General features: G+C 40.0%; 1 protein-coding gene across 4 annotated transcripts in view; it reads left to right on the top strand.

The window, feature by feature from the left end:
- The window catches only part of SLC4A7 (solute carrier family 4 member 7), an 84,369-nt gene that overhangs the window by 19,844 nt on the left and 50,339 nt on the right, over positions 1–14,186 (top strand). For 3 of the 4 annotated variants that reach the window (XM_021388845.1, XM_021388841.1, XM_021388843.1), the window contains exon 2: positions 13,059–13,140. In XM_021388845.1, the coding sequence (XP_021244520.1) occupies positions 13,059–13,140 (82 nt within the window). Of the gene's footprint in view, positions 1–4,205; positions 4,325–13,058; positions 13,141–14,186 lie in introns of those variants that run through there. The other variant, XM_021388842.1, reaches the window with a different exon arrangement.

Raw genomic sequence — 14,186 nt, 5'->3', positions numbered from 1 at the left:
ATTGTCGTGAAGTATTAAAAAACCTTATTTTAATGATTGTTCTTGAGAAGAAGGATGGACTGGATTCAAAAGAGGTATAGGTTTTCTTTCATAACTAATTTTTTTAGATTTGTCAGATTTTATTCCCTTAAACATCGTCCACTGAAGTGCTGATTTTATCCAAGCTGATCAGGGGCTGAGTTGATTTTACTCAATGTTAGAATAGGGCTCCTCATTGGTGCCAACTTGGCAGCAGTGGCTTCACAGCTGGAGTGGCAAAATGTTATTAGGGCTTGCTTTCTGCTGGATACCCTGGCCTGATATGTTGTTGGCTCCCCTGATTGCCAGCACTATCGCAATAAAGGGGATTGCAGCTTTCTGTTCCCCTCATCTATGCTAATAAGATGCATGTGTATTGCTGGATCTATTATCTCTTTCTTTATCAGAATCTCTAGTCATTGCCTTACCTTCATGCTACAGCTTGCTGAACATTGATTTGTAGGTAATAATTTTTCATCAGAGTAAGGGTAAATGTGTTATCAGTGAATTATCACATAGATATTTGTTTGGGGTGCAGTTATATGAATAAAGGAGAATTCAAGAGTCAGGGAAAGCTGAAGGTGAAGAGTTAGGCCTCAGATCCATGGGAGTTGGTGAGATTCATGATGTACTTCTCTGTCAGGAGAAACATGTGTAGGTGAATAATCAGTCAAATTTTACAATACTCCTAGAGTAATATTTTGTTATCTGCTGATGTTTGATCTTGTACAGGAACTGTTCTATGTGGGTGCACTTTGATTTGATAAAATTTGGAGGGTGTCATAAGTGAATACATGGACCTCGTTGTTTTTTTTTCTTTCCTTGCCTGAGAATCTCCTGTCAGGATAAGGCTTTGGTGTGCGTGTCCTTCAAATAACGTCAGTAGAAACCAGTTAATTTTATCTGTCCCATATTGTGTTGCTTCATATCTGGACTCATCTAGTGTTCATTCTGTGCCATCTATTACTCCAGGGGATGAATGTTTCATGTTTGTACAAGTGACTATAGAACATAAAAACGTATGAGCTTGGTTAGATTGTCTTAATGGTGTTGAAACAGCCCTGGTTCATACTTCTTGTTTATTTAGGTGGCAATCTAAGACTACTTTAAGATAAGGAAAACTAGAATATCTGTCAAAGATGCTGCCAAAAGGCCTAGAGACAAATCTATGTAAAAGTGACTGATGAGAGACATGTTGTAGTTGTACAGGGAGTAGCTTTGAATTTGGAAAGCGTCCTCCTTTTGCCAGGAAAAAAGAAATATAAAACAAACACTAGCTAGCTCAAAGCTATTTGCATGGTGACCACTTGCTCATACACGTGGAAGCAAAATTCTTGATAGAGTTCTGTTTGAACAGGAATTTCTTCCATCAGTCTCTGCAGGGGGTTGTTTCTGAGTACAGAAAGTATGTACTCTAAAATGTGACATAAATTTTTTTTTCAACTTCATCATGATGTATCCAAATCAGAACTGCAAGATTAGTAACAAAGTTATCTATGCAGTGGAGTCCATAGTAATCTCACCATTGATGTCTGTTCAAAATACAACCTTCAGCATTGTCCTCTAGGCACTAGAATTGCAGCTCTCCCAATAGTGTGTGATTGTATAACATTACAAGAGAGTTCAGCTCCCAGCCTGCCTGATGCTCTCAGTCCCAGTGGCTTACGGCAGCCTGAGAAATCCCGGAGTTCACCAGTAGGGCAGCACACCAGAGAGCATCAGTGCAGAATGCTGCTCTGGTTTTGTAAACACGCGGATAGTGCGTACGTGCCTCTATACAAAGCGAAGCTAGCTGAAGCGTGCTGTGTAGATGCACCTCTTGTGAACTAGCTGTTTTGTGGAAGTTGTGTTCAAAGAAACACTTGCATGCAGTCATGCTCTTATGAGCGATTTCATTTCGTTAAATGATGAGCCACTGCCTACCGAGGGTTCTGTTTTCCCTTGCTAGGATAATAATGTCTGCTAAGAGGAGAAACATATTTAATTTGTATGATAGGAAACTCTTCTTAGTTTAGGTTAGTAGGTTGCTATATAATAAAGAAGCGGAACAAAACCATCTTCAGTGGTGCTTGATAGAGCTGAAAAGGGGAATGTGGTGCTCTTTCATGGATGGGCCGCATTCAAAAAGATTGTAGAGTTGGCCATGTATAACTTGTAGGAACAGTAGGGAAGGGCTGAGTTGGATGCAACTCAGAAATCCTGTTTCTGAGGGAGGAATTTAAAGTATCAATACAAACCTTATCCTAGATCTGACAGTTTCTGAGGTTAGATGTGTGTGTATGCCAGTGTGGCCTCCTTGCAGGCAAACAAGCTCTGCATTTCTTTGTGCCCATATCCATCTGCGAGACGTGACAGCAATGTGTGAGCCTGTGCTGAGAGTGCAGCCCTGGAGATGCAACAGAACCCCAGGAAAGCAGACTGGGCTGGTAACTGCTCTATCATCTTAAGAGCAAAATATGGAGGGTAGAAAAGAACAGTTTGTGGCTGTAGGAATAGATGTGACCTGCTGGTTGATGTGTTAATGGTAGTGTTATTGTAATATGTGGTAAGGGATATTTTGGTAGATTGATCCAGAAGCTGATTGTAACAAGTGACATGAAATGCTCCTTGAACAGCTCTGAAAGTGAAAATTAGGAAGAAAGACTGATGGACAAAAGTTTGTGATAGCTACAAAGCCCTCATATGTGTAGTCAAGAATCATGTGGAACATCAAACGTGGTTGAAAGGTTGTTGTAGCACAAATACTTTAGCTCTGAGTTCTCACGCTGTTGTCACTGAACACGTTCAAGGACGGGATAGTTTTGAGTGTAGTTGGCTACGGTTTGTTTCAGAATAGTTCCTTCCGTAGTTAAGCATGTTGAGACAGTTGCAGTTGTGAGTTACTGCATAACTTGCCATCTGTAGTAAAGCTTTGGTATTTACTTCTAGGTGAGAACAGACTTTTATCCACAAAGTATTTTGGTATGAGGCTTAAAAGATGAAAACTTGAGTCAATTTGAAAAGGACTTGTTTAATCTTTACAGCGTTGGGTTTTGAGCGTGGCTCTACATGTGTGTGTTCTTTGTTTTCTATTTCTTTCTAAAGGAAGAAATATTCTGAGTATTTTTTACTTTGTTCCAAGACTGAGTGACTATTAACTAGGAACTGTTTGACTACCAACCAAAAAAACCCATCTCGGTAAACTGCTTCAACATCTTCAATTTTTCTTTTTTTTAGTTCCCAAACCAAGTAAGTATTCTTTCCAAGTAACAAAATTCCAAAACGAAAGGTGCTCCCCAACTCCTCTGCTGGCCCATCCACCCCCCCTCAAAAAAAAAAAGTGTATTCTGCCCCCAAAGGGGTAGATAGCCTTCCGCCTCACCCAGAGCAAACCTACTTTGCACTCTTTGTAGAAATTGAAATGATTTTAGTACAGGTTTTTGCTAAGGAAGGCTGCTTTAAAATGTATGAGAGCCATCCCAAAATACAGTTCAGCATAGCCACATCACTAGCAGAGCAGCTGAAGGACTGTGTATGTCTGTGCTGTGCATCCGGGACAGAATAGGAGTGGTTGGGGATGCTCAGCTGAGAAGATCTAACTAAGAATGAGGATGTCTGCTCCCTTCATTACCTTTGTTCTTCCTATACAAATTGTTTAGATTAGTCACTTGTGTAGCAGCAAAGAGGGCCTTCAGCAGCTTGGAGGAAAGGCTTGCACACACACATGCCTGTTAGTGAACATCTATTTACAGAAATGGGAACAAACTGCACGAGGATTTTTTAGTAATCCCTAGTTCATTCTGCAGATTGAGAATATATGGTTTATGTAAAAAACAAAAAACAAACAAAAACCTGCTTTGGAATGAGTAGTCAGTGAAGGGTCGATGACATGGCTGTAAACACGCTTAGCAGATGTTTTGACTTCTGGGAACTGAGGTACATTTCATTTTGTAGTGCTAATGAAGGCTTGGATTGGAGCGAAAGTATAACCTTGGAGCTGTCCTCAGCTGTGGCTGCTGCAGAAAATGCAAAGTCCTGAGCTCCGTTTCAGCTCCTTTTTTGGTATTCTCTGAGCAGGAACCAGAGGCGCACCGCTGTGCTCCTTCTGCTGCCATGCGACCCTCGGTGTCCTGGGAGATGGGAGGCCTGCGAGGGTGCGATTGGCTGCGGGACGGGAGCTGCTTCCTTGGGCCCTCCCGTGAGTCCCATACGTGCGGCAGTCCTGTACGTGCAGCTGTCTGTGTGCGGCCGCCGAGCTCCGGGAGCACTGTGCAAGGACACTGCGGGTAGCATGGAAGGAGCTCCACCGGGGAAGAGAGTGCAACCTGTACGTAAATAGCAGCGTGTGGCTCCTGAACGGCGTGAGTGGGGTTGGGTGCAGGTGGTATTTTGGTAGCTGTCTCAGAGCAGTGTGCCCTGTTGTGTTAGCGGAGGAAAGATCTGATAGAAGACAAACTAGAAGCAGCAGAGTTTCTGTGCTGTTGGAGATTTTTTCTATGTACTTAGAATGGCTGAAGTGTAGTAGCTGGCTTAATACGGAAAGAAAATGTGCTTGTACAAGCACAAGTGCGTGCTACCAGATTTTGAGAGCGGATTATTTTGTGTGTGTGTTTTGAGTCAACTTTCCTTAATCTGAAGGTTACCAACTGTGGCTTTGAGTAATTCTGTGTAAGCGTAGCAGGGGAGTTTCTATTCCTGAAATAGTGAATTGTTTTTTTTTTTTTCCTCTTCACACCACCACTCCCACCCCTCCTCCCCCCAAAAATGCCAGGGCTGTGAACGCAACGAGTTCTGTAAGAAATCAAATGTTCCTGGGTGTTTTCTTCTGATTTGAGCAGCGTGGCTATAAAACCCCGTTTGTGGGGATTTCTGCAGTGAAGCAATGAATGCATTAGTGCCAGCATTATGAACTTTGCTTTGTTCTCCTATGAGCAGTCTTTATTGCTAATATTTACCTGCAGTGCAGCAGGTAATGGGGATTGCTACTTCAAAATTCCCTGGAAACTAACATCTATGGGGTGGAATTTTCCAAAGCCATAAACCTTTAAAAACCCTTCAGTTACTTAATGCAAATTTTATGAGAAGACTGCTGAATTTTCTGTTTTCTTTTATGAATGTAACAAATAAGCATTTCGTTTACATGTGTTGGCATACATCTAATTGCAGTGCTCTTGTTTGCTGGGCTCTGTTGCACAGAGATTAGTATTTGATTTTCATTGTGGTGCTGCTTTGAGCTTGACATAGAGCTCTCTCAGACGTACATGTGTTGGTAGGGGCAGGCACTGGTTAAAGCTAATGGAAAGCTTGAAAGATGTGTATAGACCAGAATGGCTGCGCTTGTGCATATTGTTGGTATTTACAGACCCTTTCATTGTTCGACTGTTGAGCAAATGATTTTTTTAAAGTGTGACTTTAGAAATAATTGAACTGAAAGGAGCCACGTATTTTTGAATGAAACCCACTGCTGTGAGGCCGTGATAGAATGCACTTTGTAAAATGACGACTAGACTGTTAAATATGCAACTTGACACCTTGTGTTGGAGTGGTGACATTATTTGCTAGCTTCATGCGCAGTAGTAAATTTCCTAGCTCACAGGGCACCCGGGTTGAATTGGGATGGGATTCTCATTTTAGTTCTTTTTTCTCTTGCATTTTAATCATTTCTTTTTTTTTTTTACTATGATATTAATCCAGCCATTCAATTTTCTTGTACTCATTCTAGCCCTATTTTTGACAACCTGCTTCAGGATGGTACAGCTGAAGGCTAGTCACTATTGTGACCAACCTTGTCTTAATGTTTATGCCTCTCTTCTTTTTCGTTTCTAACTTGTTTTGCATTATGGTTAGTAAATGGTCTTGTGGTTATAGTATAAAGACTACTGGGTGATTGGTCAGAGCCAAGGCTTCTCTTGCAGGTTGTGGTGCTGAGCCAGACAGTGACCTGATTAATGTTTGCTATAACCACTGAAACAATACTACTTTTAGTGTTTATAAATAACTAGTTTATATGTTCAACTGTGCAGGAAGGAAAAGATATTAAAATATTAACACTTGTAGAGCTGCTTTTTCTCTTTTTCATCCAAAAATGCTGGCTATTTTTAGATTAGCCTGAGTACATTTCTTTCCTTACTCTCTTCCACGTACAGTTTTGAAAAAGTAAAATGCAGCCTCTGGAGAGTCAGCTGAATTCTGCTGATGTCTGTTGGACTTATTTATCCTAACTGAAGGTTTGTGTAGCTCCTGTGCTTTCCGTGAGAATTCTAGAAGCAGATTGGTCAGAGTTCAGTATTTAGTAGGATAAGCTGAGCAGTTAATTAGAGGATTAGTAGGCTAGAAAAACTTCTTTAAATATTCCTAACCTCTTTTGCTGTAGCTGTGGTCTTACTGAAATCTAAGTGTGCAACTTCCATGTGCGGCTCTGAATATTACTTTGCTTGGGAGGGATTCCCATCGACTTGTGAGGATAGTTGTGTAACAGCAGTGGGATAACCACAGATAAAATCCTCAGGAAGGAGGAGGTGGGGGACCCAAAGCCCTGGAGCTGTATTGTGTTTTTCCTGTAGTGCTTGGGAAATAGCTACTGCTGTGCTAATGGGACAAGAAAATACCAGGAAAACAGCTGTTTCTCAGCAAATAAGAATGTGGCAAGTAGGACCAAGGGGAACCCATCAATACAGTATGATTTCTGTTTTAAAACTGGCAAGTGTTCTGTTTGTGAATTTCTGCTAGTTTTATTCTTACCTATACATTCACTTATTACTGTTCAGACGATTTTCACATCCTGTGTGTCCTTCAAGGTGCCAACAACTGGAGATGCCTGCCCTCCTCCCCACTGTCGTCTCATCTTACTTCTGATTTAAAGGGGAATCAATCTGACAGAGAAGTAAAACAATCTATTTAGAACTTCTCAAGTGCTGCTGTTACTGGTTCCTGCAGGGGAACCAGGTCAAAAGTCCCTTTTCGAAGGCTGGTCAGTGCTCTGTGAGGCAGCAGAGGAAAGCTGAGGCACAGACCTGGTGCTGGTGCTTGCCAGAGGCAGTGACTGATGTCGATCTCTTATGAGAAGTCACAGGTGGCGTTAGCAAAAATGCTAATTCTCATGCTTCTTATCTTATATACTTCCAGGCTTGCTGTCACTGCTTGATTTGTTCTGTGAAGTTAGGAAGTACTGGTTGTATCTGATTTTTATTTTTAATTTTTTATTTAATTTTTCTTCCCCTGAAGTATTACTGTTTATCAGTTTGCAGTTCTGGGAGACTGAATGGTTGGATAAGAGGCTGTATGTGCATTCTCTAAATTGGAGATGTATTTTGACTTCTGACTCCATGGAGTATTATGTGTGCTTACATCAGGAACATAGGCTGCAGAAATAAGCCATTTAGGAAATGCATCATGAGTTACCCTACTGATTCTTAATTATTCTGAACATTTTCAGTAGCAGGGTGACAAAAGAGTGCATATATGCGTATCTATTAAAAGTCTTTTTTCTGTATTTTTACAGGTATACACATTTGTACACAGCTCTGGAAGACAGGTGCAAAATTGGGCTTTGTGGTCTCTATTTAGTTATTTTTTTGTGAGATGTGTGTTCAAAATAGAATTTTTCATTTCTTTATTTGGCTTAGGGTTTATTAAAGCAGATCAATGTTGGCAACAATTTATTTAATTTTATTTTTTTGATGCTGGAACCTTGATAGGTAGGATCTATTTTCTGAGTACAAGTCCAGCAAAGGGAGGCCTGACAATACACTGCACTTGAGGGGTTCCTGGGAGGGGTTGCCATCAGTGCAGCATGTGGGTCCAATGTGATGGTGTGGGCAGCTGTAGTAGGACAGCATCCAAATGAGGAGCTTTGAACTTGGGGCCAAGGATAGAGGGAAATGACATTCCCACACCCTCATCTCCCTTTAGCAAATGCGTCTCGTTGAAATTCTGCAGTGAAGGTTTCTGGTAGCATGGAATTGTGTGCCTGAGTTGACAAAAAGGCAAACCATCTCCAGCATTGCTGGAAATAATTTTTTTGGGGGGGGTGTGTGCATCACTTCCTATGCCCTTTTTCCCTTGAACACCAGTGCTCTTTTCTGGTGCTGCAATTGATTAATTGTGCTGTGTTGGAGAGCTTCGGTTGAGGGGATGTGAGAGGAGAAGATGAGCATTGTCTTAGCAAACTTATGGTTGAGCTCAGGCTGTTCTGAGGGACATGGTTAGTGGCTATGGTGGTGACGGGTTGACGGTTGGACTAGATGATCTTAGTGGTCCTTTCCAACCTTAATGATTCTCAACACAATTAGTTTATTACATTATTAATTTATTTGTTTGCATTTCAAAAGTTAAGTGGGTCAGTAATCTGCATGATCACTGTTTATCACCAGAACAAGAGTGAATTACACTGTAAGTACCTTAAAACTGATGCTAGTAAGCTACATCTCTTGGAATCAGTTACTCAGCAGTGCCACGTGCCCTCTGAAGCCTGTTCTGTCTGTATGAGTGCAGGAGGGCAGGCAAGCTGTGTGGTGAGAAGAGCATTTGCAGATGGCAGTGGAAAGTTTCCTTTACATTTCATAGCCAGTGCGTCATATTTGTGCTAGATAGTAACTGACACATGCTGCTGGAGGCTGACAGCTTAATCCTTGCAAACTGGAGTGTTTTCCTTCATGCTTTGTGCAGTGTAGGACTGAGTTTTAAATTGTACTGTTATGAAAGAAGTAATGTTGATATTTAGATATGAAAGTGTACTGTATGAAATGAAGACACATGTTTGGGAAGGTAGATGAGGAGGGCATGGTCAGTTTTTGGGTACTTGGTTGTCTGCAAAATGGGAGTTTTTTTAATCTCCTGGACTGAAAAAGGACACTTAGGAACCAGAGGTGGCAAGAGGAATCCTGGCAGAGTTTGCCCGCAGTAAAGAGAACTTGAAAGCCATGTTTGCACTGCAGCATTAAAGGGGACTGATATTCATGCTGGGAAAAGCTGGGAGGCCAACTGTGATCTGCTTGTTACCCATTCTTCTCATCCTCAATTGTTATGTCTCTTCAGTGAGAAAAGTTGCACATGTTAGAAGTGGGTCTTAAATTTTGCTTTGTCTTATCTTCATCAGCTGTCTCTGAGCAACTGTGGGATCACTGTGCATGAAGTTTTGCATGGAATCAATGATAAACTGCAGAAGAATGCTTGCTAAGATAATGCTGTTCTCCTTAGGTGCCTAAGAAGGGGAAGCTGACAACTGTGAATGGTCCCACCTTTCTTTGTACTTTTTTACTTTCTAAACAGTTTATAAAGTAAAAGATCAACTGAAATGGGAATGTGTTCTGTTTCACCAGCTGAAAGTTTTCTCTTGCTTGTGCCTTAAACTGACATGGTAGATCTTCTATAATTACTGGAAACCTATGCCCTACAGACTTTATTTTTAGCAAGGAAAAGGCTGAAGCTTGGAATCAGTTTGAATTTTTCTTTTTTTTTTTTTTATTTGACCTAAGGCAGAAGTATCCTAGGACTTGATATTGGCAACACAGTTCTATTAAAATGATTCTTTGTGTCTTTCTAAACAAAGGCTATAAATGATATACTTTTTCATGTATGATATTTGTGGTTGCTAATGGTTTATTCTTGGAAGAGTCTTTGCATATGTTGAGTACTTTGAGATAGTGATAGACTGGTTTGCAAGGACATGCATGCCTTTCTGTAATCTAATCTCAAAAGATGTTACTGTCACATGGTGTGGTTTTGAAGGCCGCATCTGTATGTATGATGTTGGCATCTTATTAAAAGAAAAGGATAAATATTAATATCGCAGTATGAGAGATTCAACAAGTACAGCTGGAAAACACTGCTAGAAAATAAGTCTTTTCTCGCATGTGAATTTTCCATAGTGTGTGTAGTTTTCTTTCAGTATGCATTGGTCTGTGTAATGAGGTAGAGAAAAGTAATGTCTTCCTGTATAGCTAGAAAACTATTTGGCAAGTTTCTGAGCATCCTAAAAGAGAAACTGAGGAGGAAAAAAAAATTATGTATATGATATTTTAGTGGGCTGTATGGCTGCAAGCATCTCAAATTTTAACAGACTTAAGTATTACAAATCACCTAAACTATCTTTATTTCCATCTCTAGCTTCAGAGTTTTCTGGTAATGTGCTGGCTTTGCTTGTATATCTGATTCAGTGAAGCAGTGTGTACTACAGACCTACAATTTTCTATTTTCTGTTACTGAGATAAATTGGAAAGCGGTTACGCTTGACTCTTCCTGTGTAGTGTTATGAACATACCAGTGCAGTTAGATGTTTTCCTATTTACTTGGTGCCCCAACAGGTTGTTAACTTTCATATTTTAATGTTACTGCTTGCTTCTAGAGCTCTTTTTGTTACTGGCTTTTTGTATGTTATTTTTTTTTCCCCAGAGTTATACTGGAAAACACATCAAAAAATCAAGAGCTAAGATCTCTTTCTGGGAACTATTTCTCCTCTATCTCCAGAATTGTTACCGAAGAGATGGCAGAGGTTGATTGTGTTATGGAGGCATCTCCTGGAGGACTCTTTAATCCTGTTTTGATGTGTAGGAGGCAGGAATGCCTCTCACCCCTGTGATCTTAATGCTGTGACACTTTCTAAACGTCTACCACTTCTTTATTAATAATTAAAATTAACTGTTCCTGTCCCTGTAATAGTTCCCCAGGTTTACACACCAGACGAAACTTCGGTTTACTCACCTGAAATTTTTTGTCTCTAGTGGTCAGGACTGTGGAGGAGTTTGATTTTTCTGACATACTTGCACATCTCTGCCTGTGCAATACAGCTGAAGTGACAAATGGAAATTACTGTGTAAACCCTTCTTGGCATCCCCAGTCTTAGGGGAGCAGAATCCTCCTTTATTTGGTTTTTGTGACATTGTTCTGTCTTATGCTACTCCTTATTCTACATCTTGCATATTTACATGGTGCAAGCTGCTTTCCTTTTTCATGTAGTCTAACTGTTTTTGTTACAACCTTCCCAGAAATGAAAGGACCCTTGTTATGGGATCCATTTGAAATTTCATCTGAAAATTATTTTTTCCTATGTGTGCTGGGCCATTGGTTGTCTTTTTATTCTACTCATCCTATTACTCAGTGATTTGGATTTGTTTTTGTGTGGGTGATTTGCTGTAATAGTACCTGCTCTAGAGGGACTGCGGAGATGTGTTTGGTTGTTTCTGGGGGTGATGAGTGGGCTGCTACAGCTTGTTTTGGCTTACAGCTGCTATACAGTGTGATGATGTTCATCCTCGGTGCTTCCCTGTGAGAAGCCAGGCCTGTTCTACACTCACAGCACTGTGCTGCTGAGTAATTCAAAGGTCAAAATTTAGGCATATATCAACACTGTTTGGGTTCCCAGTCCCTGTAAGACTCGTGATTTACCTTACATTTTTACAGCACAAAACCAGAATCACAGATCTCACGCTGAGTTACATAAACGTGCTACTGGGCTGCTTCAAGAGATGAGGAGCAACCCACTGCCTTGTGGTGGATCAGGCTGTCTCATGTCCCCAGGAAAAGTCAGTTTAGTGAGTCAGAACACAAAATCAGTTAAGTTATTTAAAAAAAAAAAAAAAAAAGACGTTCAACTCTTTATATCTAGTTTCATGACTGATAAATCTAACTTGGGAGGAGGAAAAAAGTCTTTTCACAGGGAAGCAGGCAGCAGGCCACAAGCAGCTGGTTCTGCCAGCAGGCTGCTTATGATGAGCTACTATGAGTGAGCAGCTTTCTAATGAATACAAACTGTTGGGAAAAAGGTGAATTTCGAGTTGTTTGATGTCGGTTCTGAGATGAGGCTGAGATACCTATTGCTCTGTTGTGTTAAGGCTTCTTTTTGTCAAGATTGAGCTGAAAGCAGTGTACGTAGGTCTGCGTTAGCCATGTTCTCTGCAGTGCTGTGTGGGATTAGAGGAAGCATTTACAGATACATAAGTTATTCTGGAGCCTTTATCTATTTTAAATATCACACTTGTGTTATGGGTGGTAACGTTTCAGTAGTGAAGGAACCTGATCAGAATGCACTACTGTTGTCTAACTTTGTACATAAGCAGCATGAATTGGGTAGAGTTGTATCGTACAAACTACCTACTGAAACCTGGGTGTGAAGGGTTCATTATTTGGATCTTTGGTCTAGAAGAGACACTTGAGTTGTTTACCCCTTTATATTACCTTTGGTTCATAAAAGCTCCTTATCTGTGCCAGAAAATCTCACACAGGGTTAGTTCCCTAAACAAATGGGTTCAAGATCTCTGAATGTGAACTTCTGTAACTTTTTAAAATTTGCCAGCTATTTTGCTGAAGGAGATTGGCTACTTAAAAAAATATTCCACTCCTGGAATGTTATGTCCTGATCCCTGATGAGAGGAAATCAACAGCCTTGCAAAGGGAAATGCCATGATGGTTAGTGTGTCTATGGGTTTACTCTCCTATTTTCCAGCTTTGAATTCTGTTCACTGGTATTAATTTAGAAGATTTTACATTTCTATAGGCAGCATTTGCTCTGAGGGTTCCTTTCTTTTTCCTTTTTTCCTTGAGGCTGTTCAGCTGTTGCTGTGTCCCTCACCTCTTCTTTATCTTATTGTGATACTGGCTGGAATTTGAGGTAAATTCTGTCCCATCTTCTTGCCTTTAGCCAAGGCACTTGATTCTCTTTATAAACTTGGAAGAACATCTCTTGAAGTACAGTAGCAATTATTTTTGTGAAAGTAAATAATAATCAAGAAGTTTTGAATTGTCCTCCCTTTTGTCTTTACACAAATAATAAGCATCTTTACTTCATTATTTTATAATACATAGTTTTGTAGCTTTGATCATACTGATATTTTGATTTTTTTGCAAAGAGTAAGACATTTTCCTTCAATACAGAATAATATTTTCTTGAGGAATTGTATGAGTAGTTTTTCAGTGTCATTTTCTTTCTCAGTTTCTAAGGGGTGAACTTCAATTATTTTAGATAACTTTGGCCAGCAGCTTCAGAACTGAACAGTGTATTTAGGAATTTAGAAATTAGTATTATTTGTGTATTCTTAACTTAAGCTCATGCTTTCTTTCTTCAGGGTCATGATGAAGAAGCTGTTGTGGATATGGGCAAAATCAGCTCTACTATCAATACAAACTTTGAGAAAGAAGAACTAGAGAGTAAGTTTGTGGGGCTTTTCTGCTTAATGTATGTATTTTTGCCTCAAGATAAAATACCTCTTTTCCTTCAAGTGCAACCAGTATCTCTAAAAGGAATGTGAATTTTATGGCTGTCATGCAGTTCTAGGAGCAAAACCTGGGAAATGCAGATGACCTGTGCTGTTTCTGGTCTCTGCACGTACTGATAAATCCTCAGTGTTCTTTGAATCTGTCACAGGAAAAAATGTTTTAAAAACATCTATGAAGTTTTTCAAGGGAAAGGTTTGCTTATGAGGTGGTCAGTCAGAGTGTTGTTTTGGATAAATGATTACTCTTGGCAGATTGTTTCCCAGCATGAAAGATGTCAAAACTCAGGGAAGAGGAGTCTTGACGAAGATGTTTTGTTTTCTTTTCTGAAACTTTACTGTCTTTGTGACTATGGTCATACACTTCTAAGCACTGTATCTGTTTAGATGGTCAGTATTTTAGTTCCATACTGAATTGTGCATTCTTCAATCTGCAGTCAGTTAAAGTATTATGGAACCCTATTTAATTTCCATTTTTTTGACCCCAAATCTTGCATTTAGGGCAGAAAAAAAGAAAATGCATTGAGTCCATTTTATACTGAAAAGTGCAAAATTAAATACTTTTCCTAAGAATTAATTTCTTGCTGGCTTGAAAAGGAAGTAGATTGGCATGAAAATTCATGCATGCCAGTTAGTGATGCAAGAGGAAAAAGCTAGGGGGGAGATGCAGTGTTTAAAATTTTGTTTACCTGTGCTCTGAAGCTTAATTAATTAATTTGTGAAATGCCAGAATGCTATCAGTAGATACATTAAGTAGTTTTTCCTGAGAGTAGTGATTTGCTGCTTCAGAACACCAGACAGACGTTATAGCAGCAGTTTCTAGTGGATAGAAGTTGATTTTAGGTTGCTGTCACATTTTCTTCTACTGTGATCTAACGAGACAGTTTATAGTGATAGTGTGTTGTTACGGTCATATTCTTGCTGTGTTTCCTTCTCTCTTACTGCTTTCTATCTTGAACTGACACTTTCTGTCCAGTGGTA

This window comes from Numida meleagris, chromosome 2 (genome assembly GCF_002078875.1).
Source record: "Numida meleagris isolate 19003 breed g44 Domestic line chromosome 2, NumMel1.0, whole genome shotgun sequence".
NCBI classification, from domain to species: Eukaryota; Metazoa; Chordata; class Aves; order Galliformes; family Numididae; genus Numida; species Numida meleagris.
This window is presented reverse-complemented; position numbering and strand designations above follow the sequence as displayed.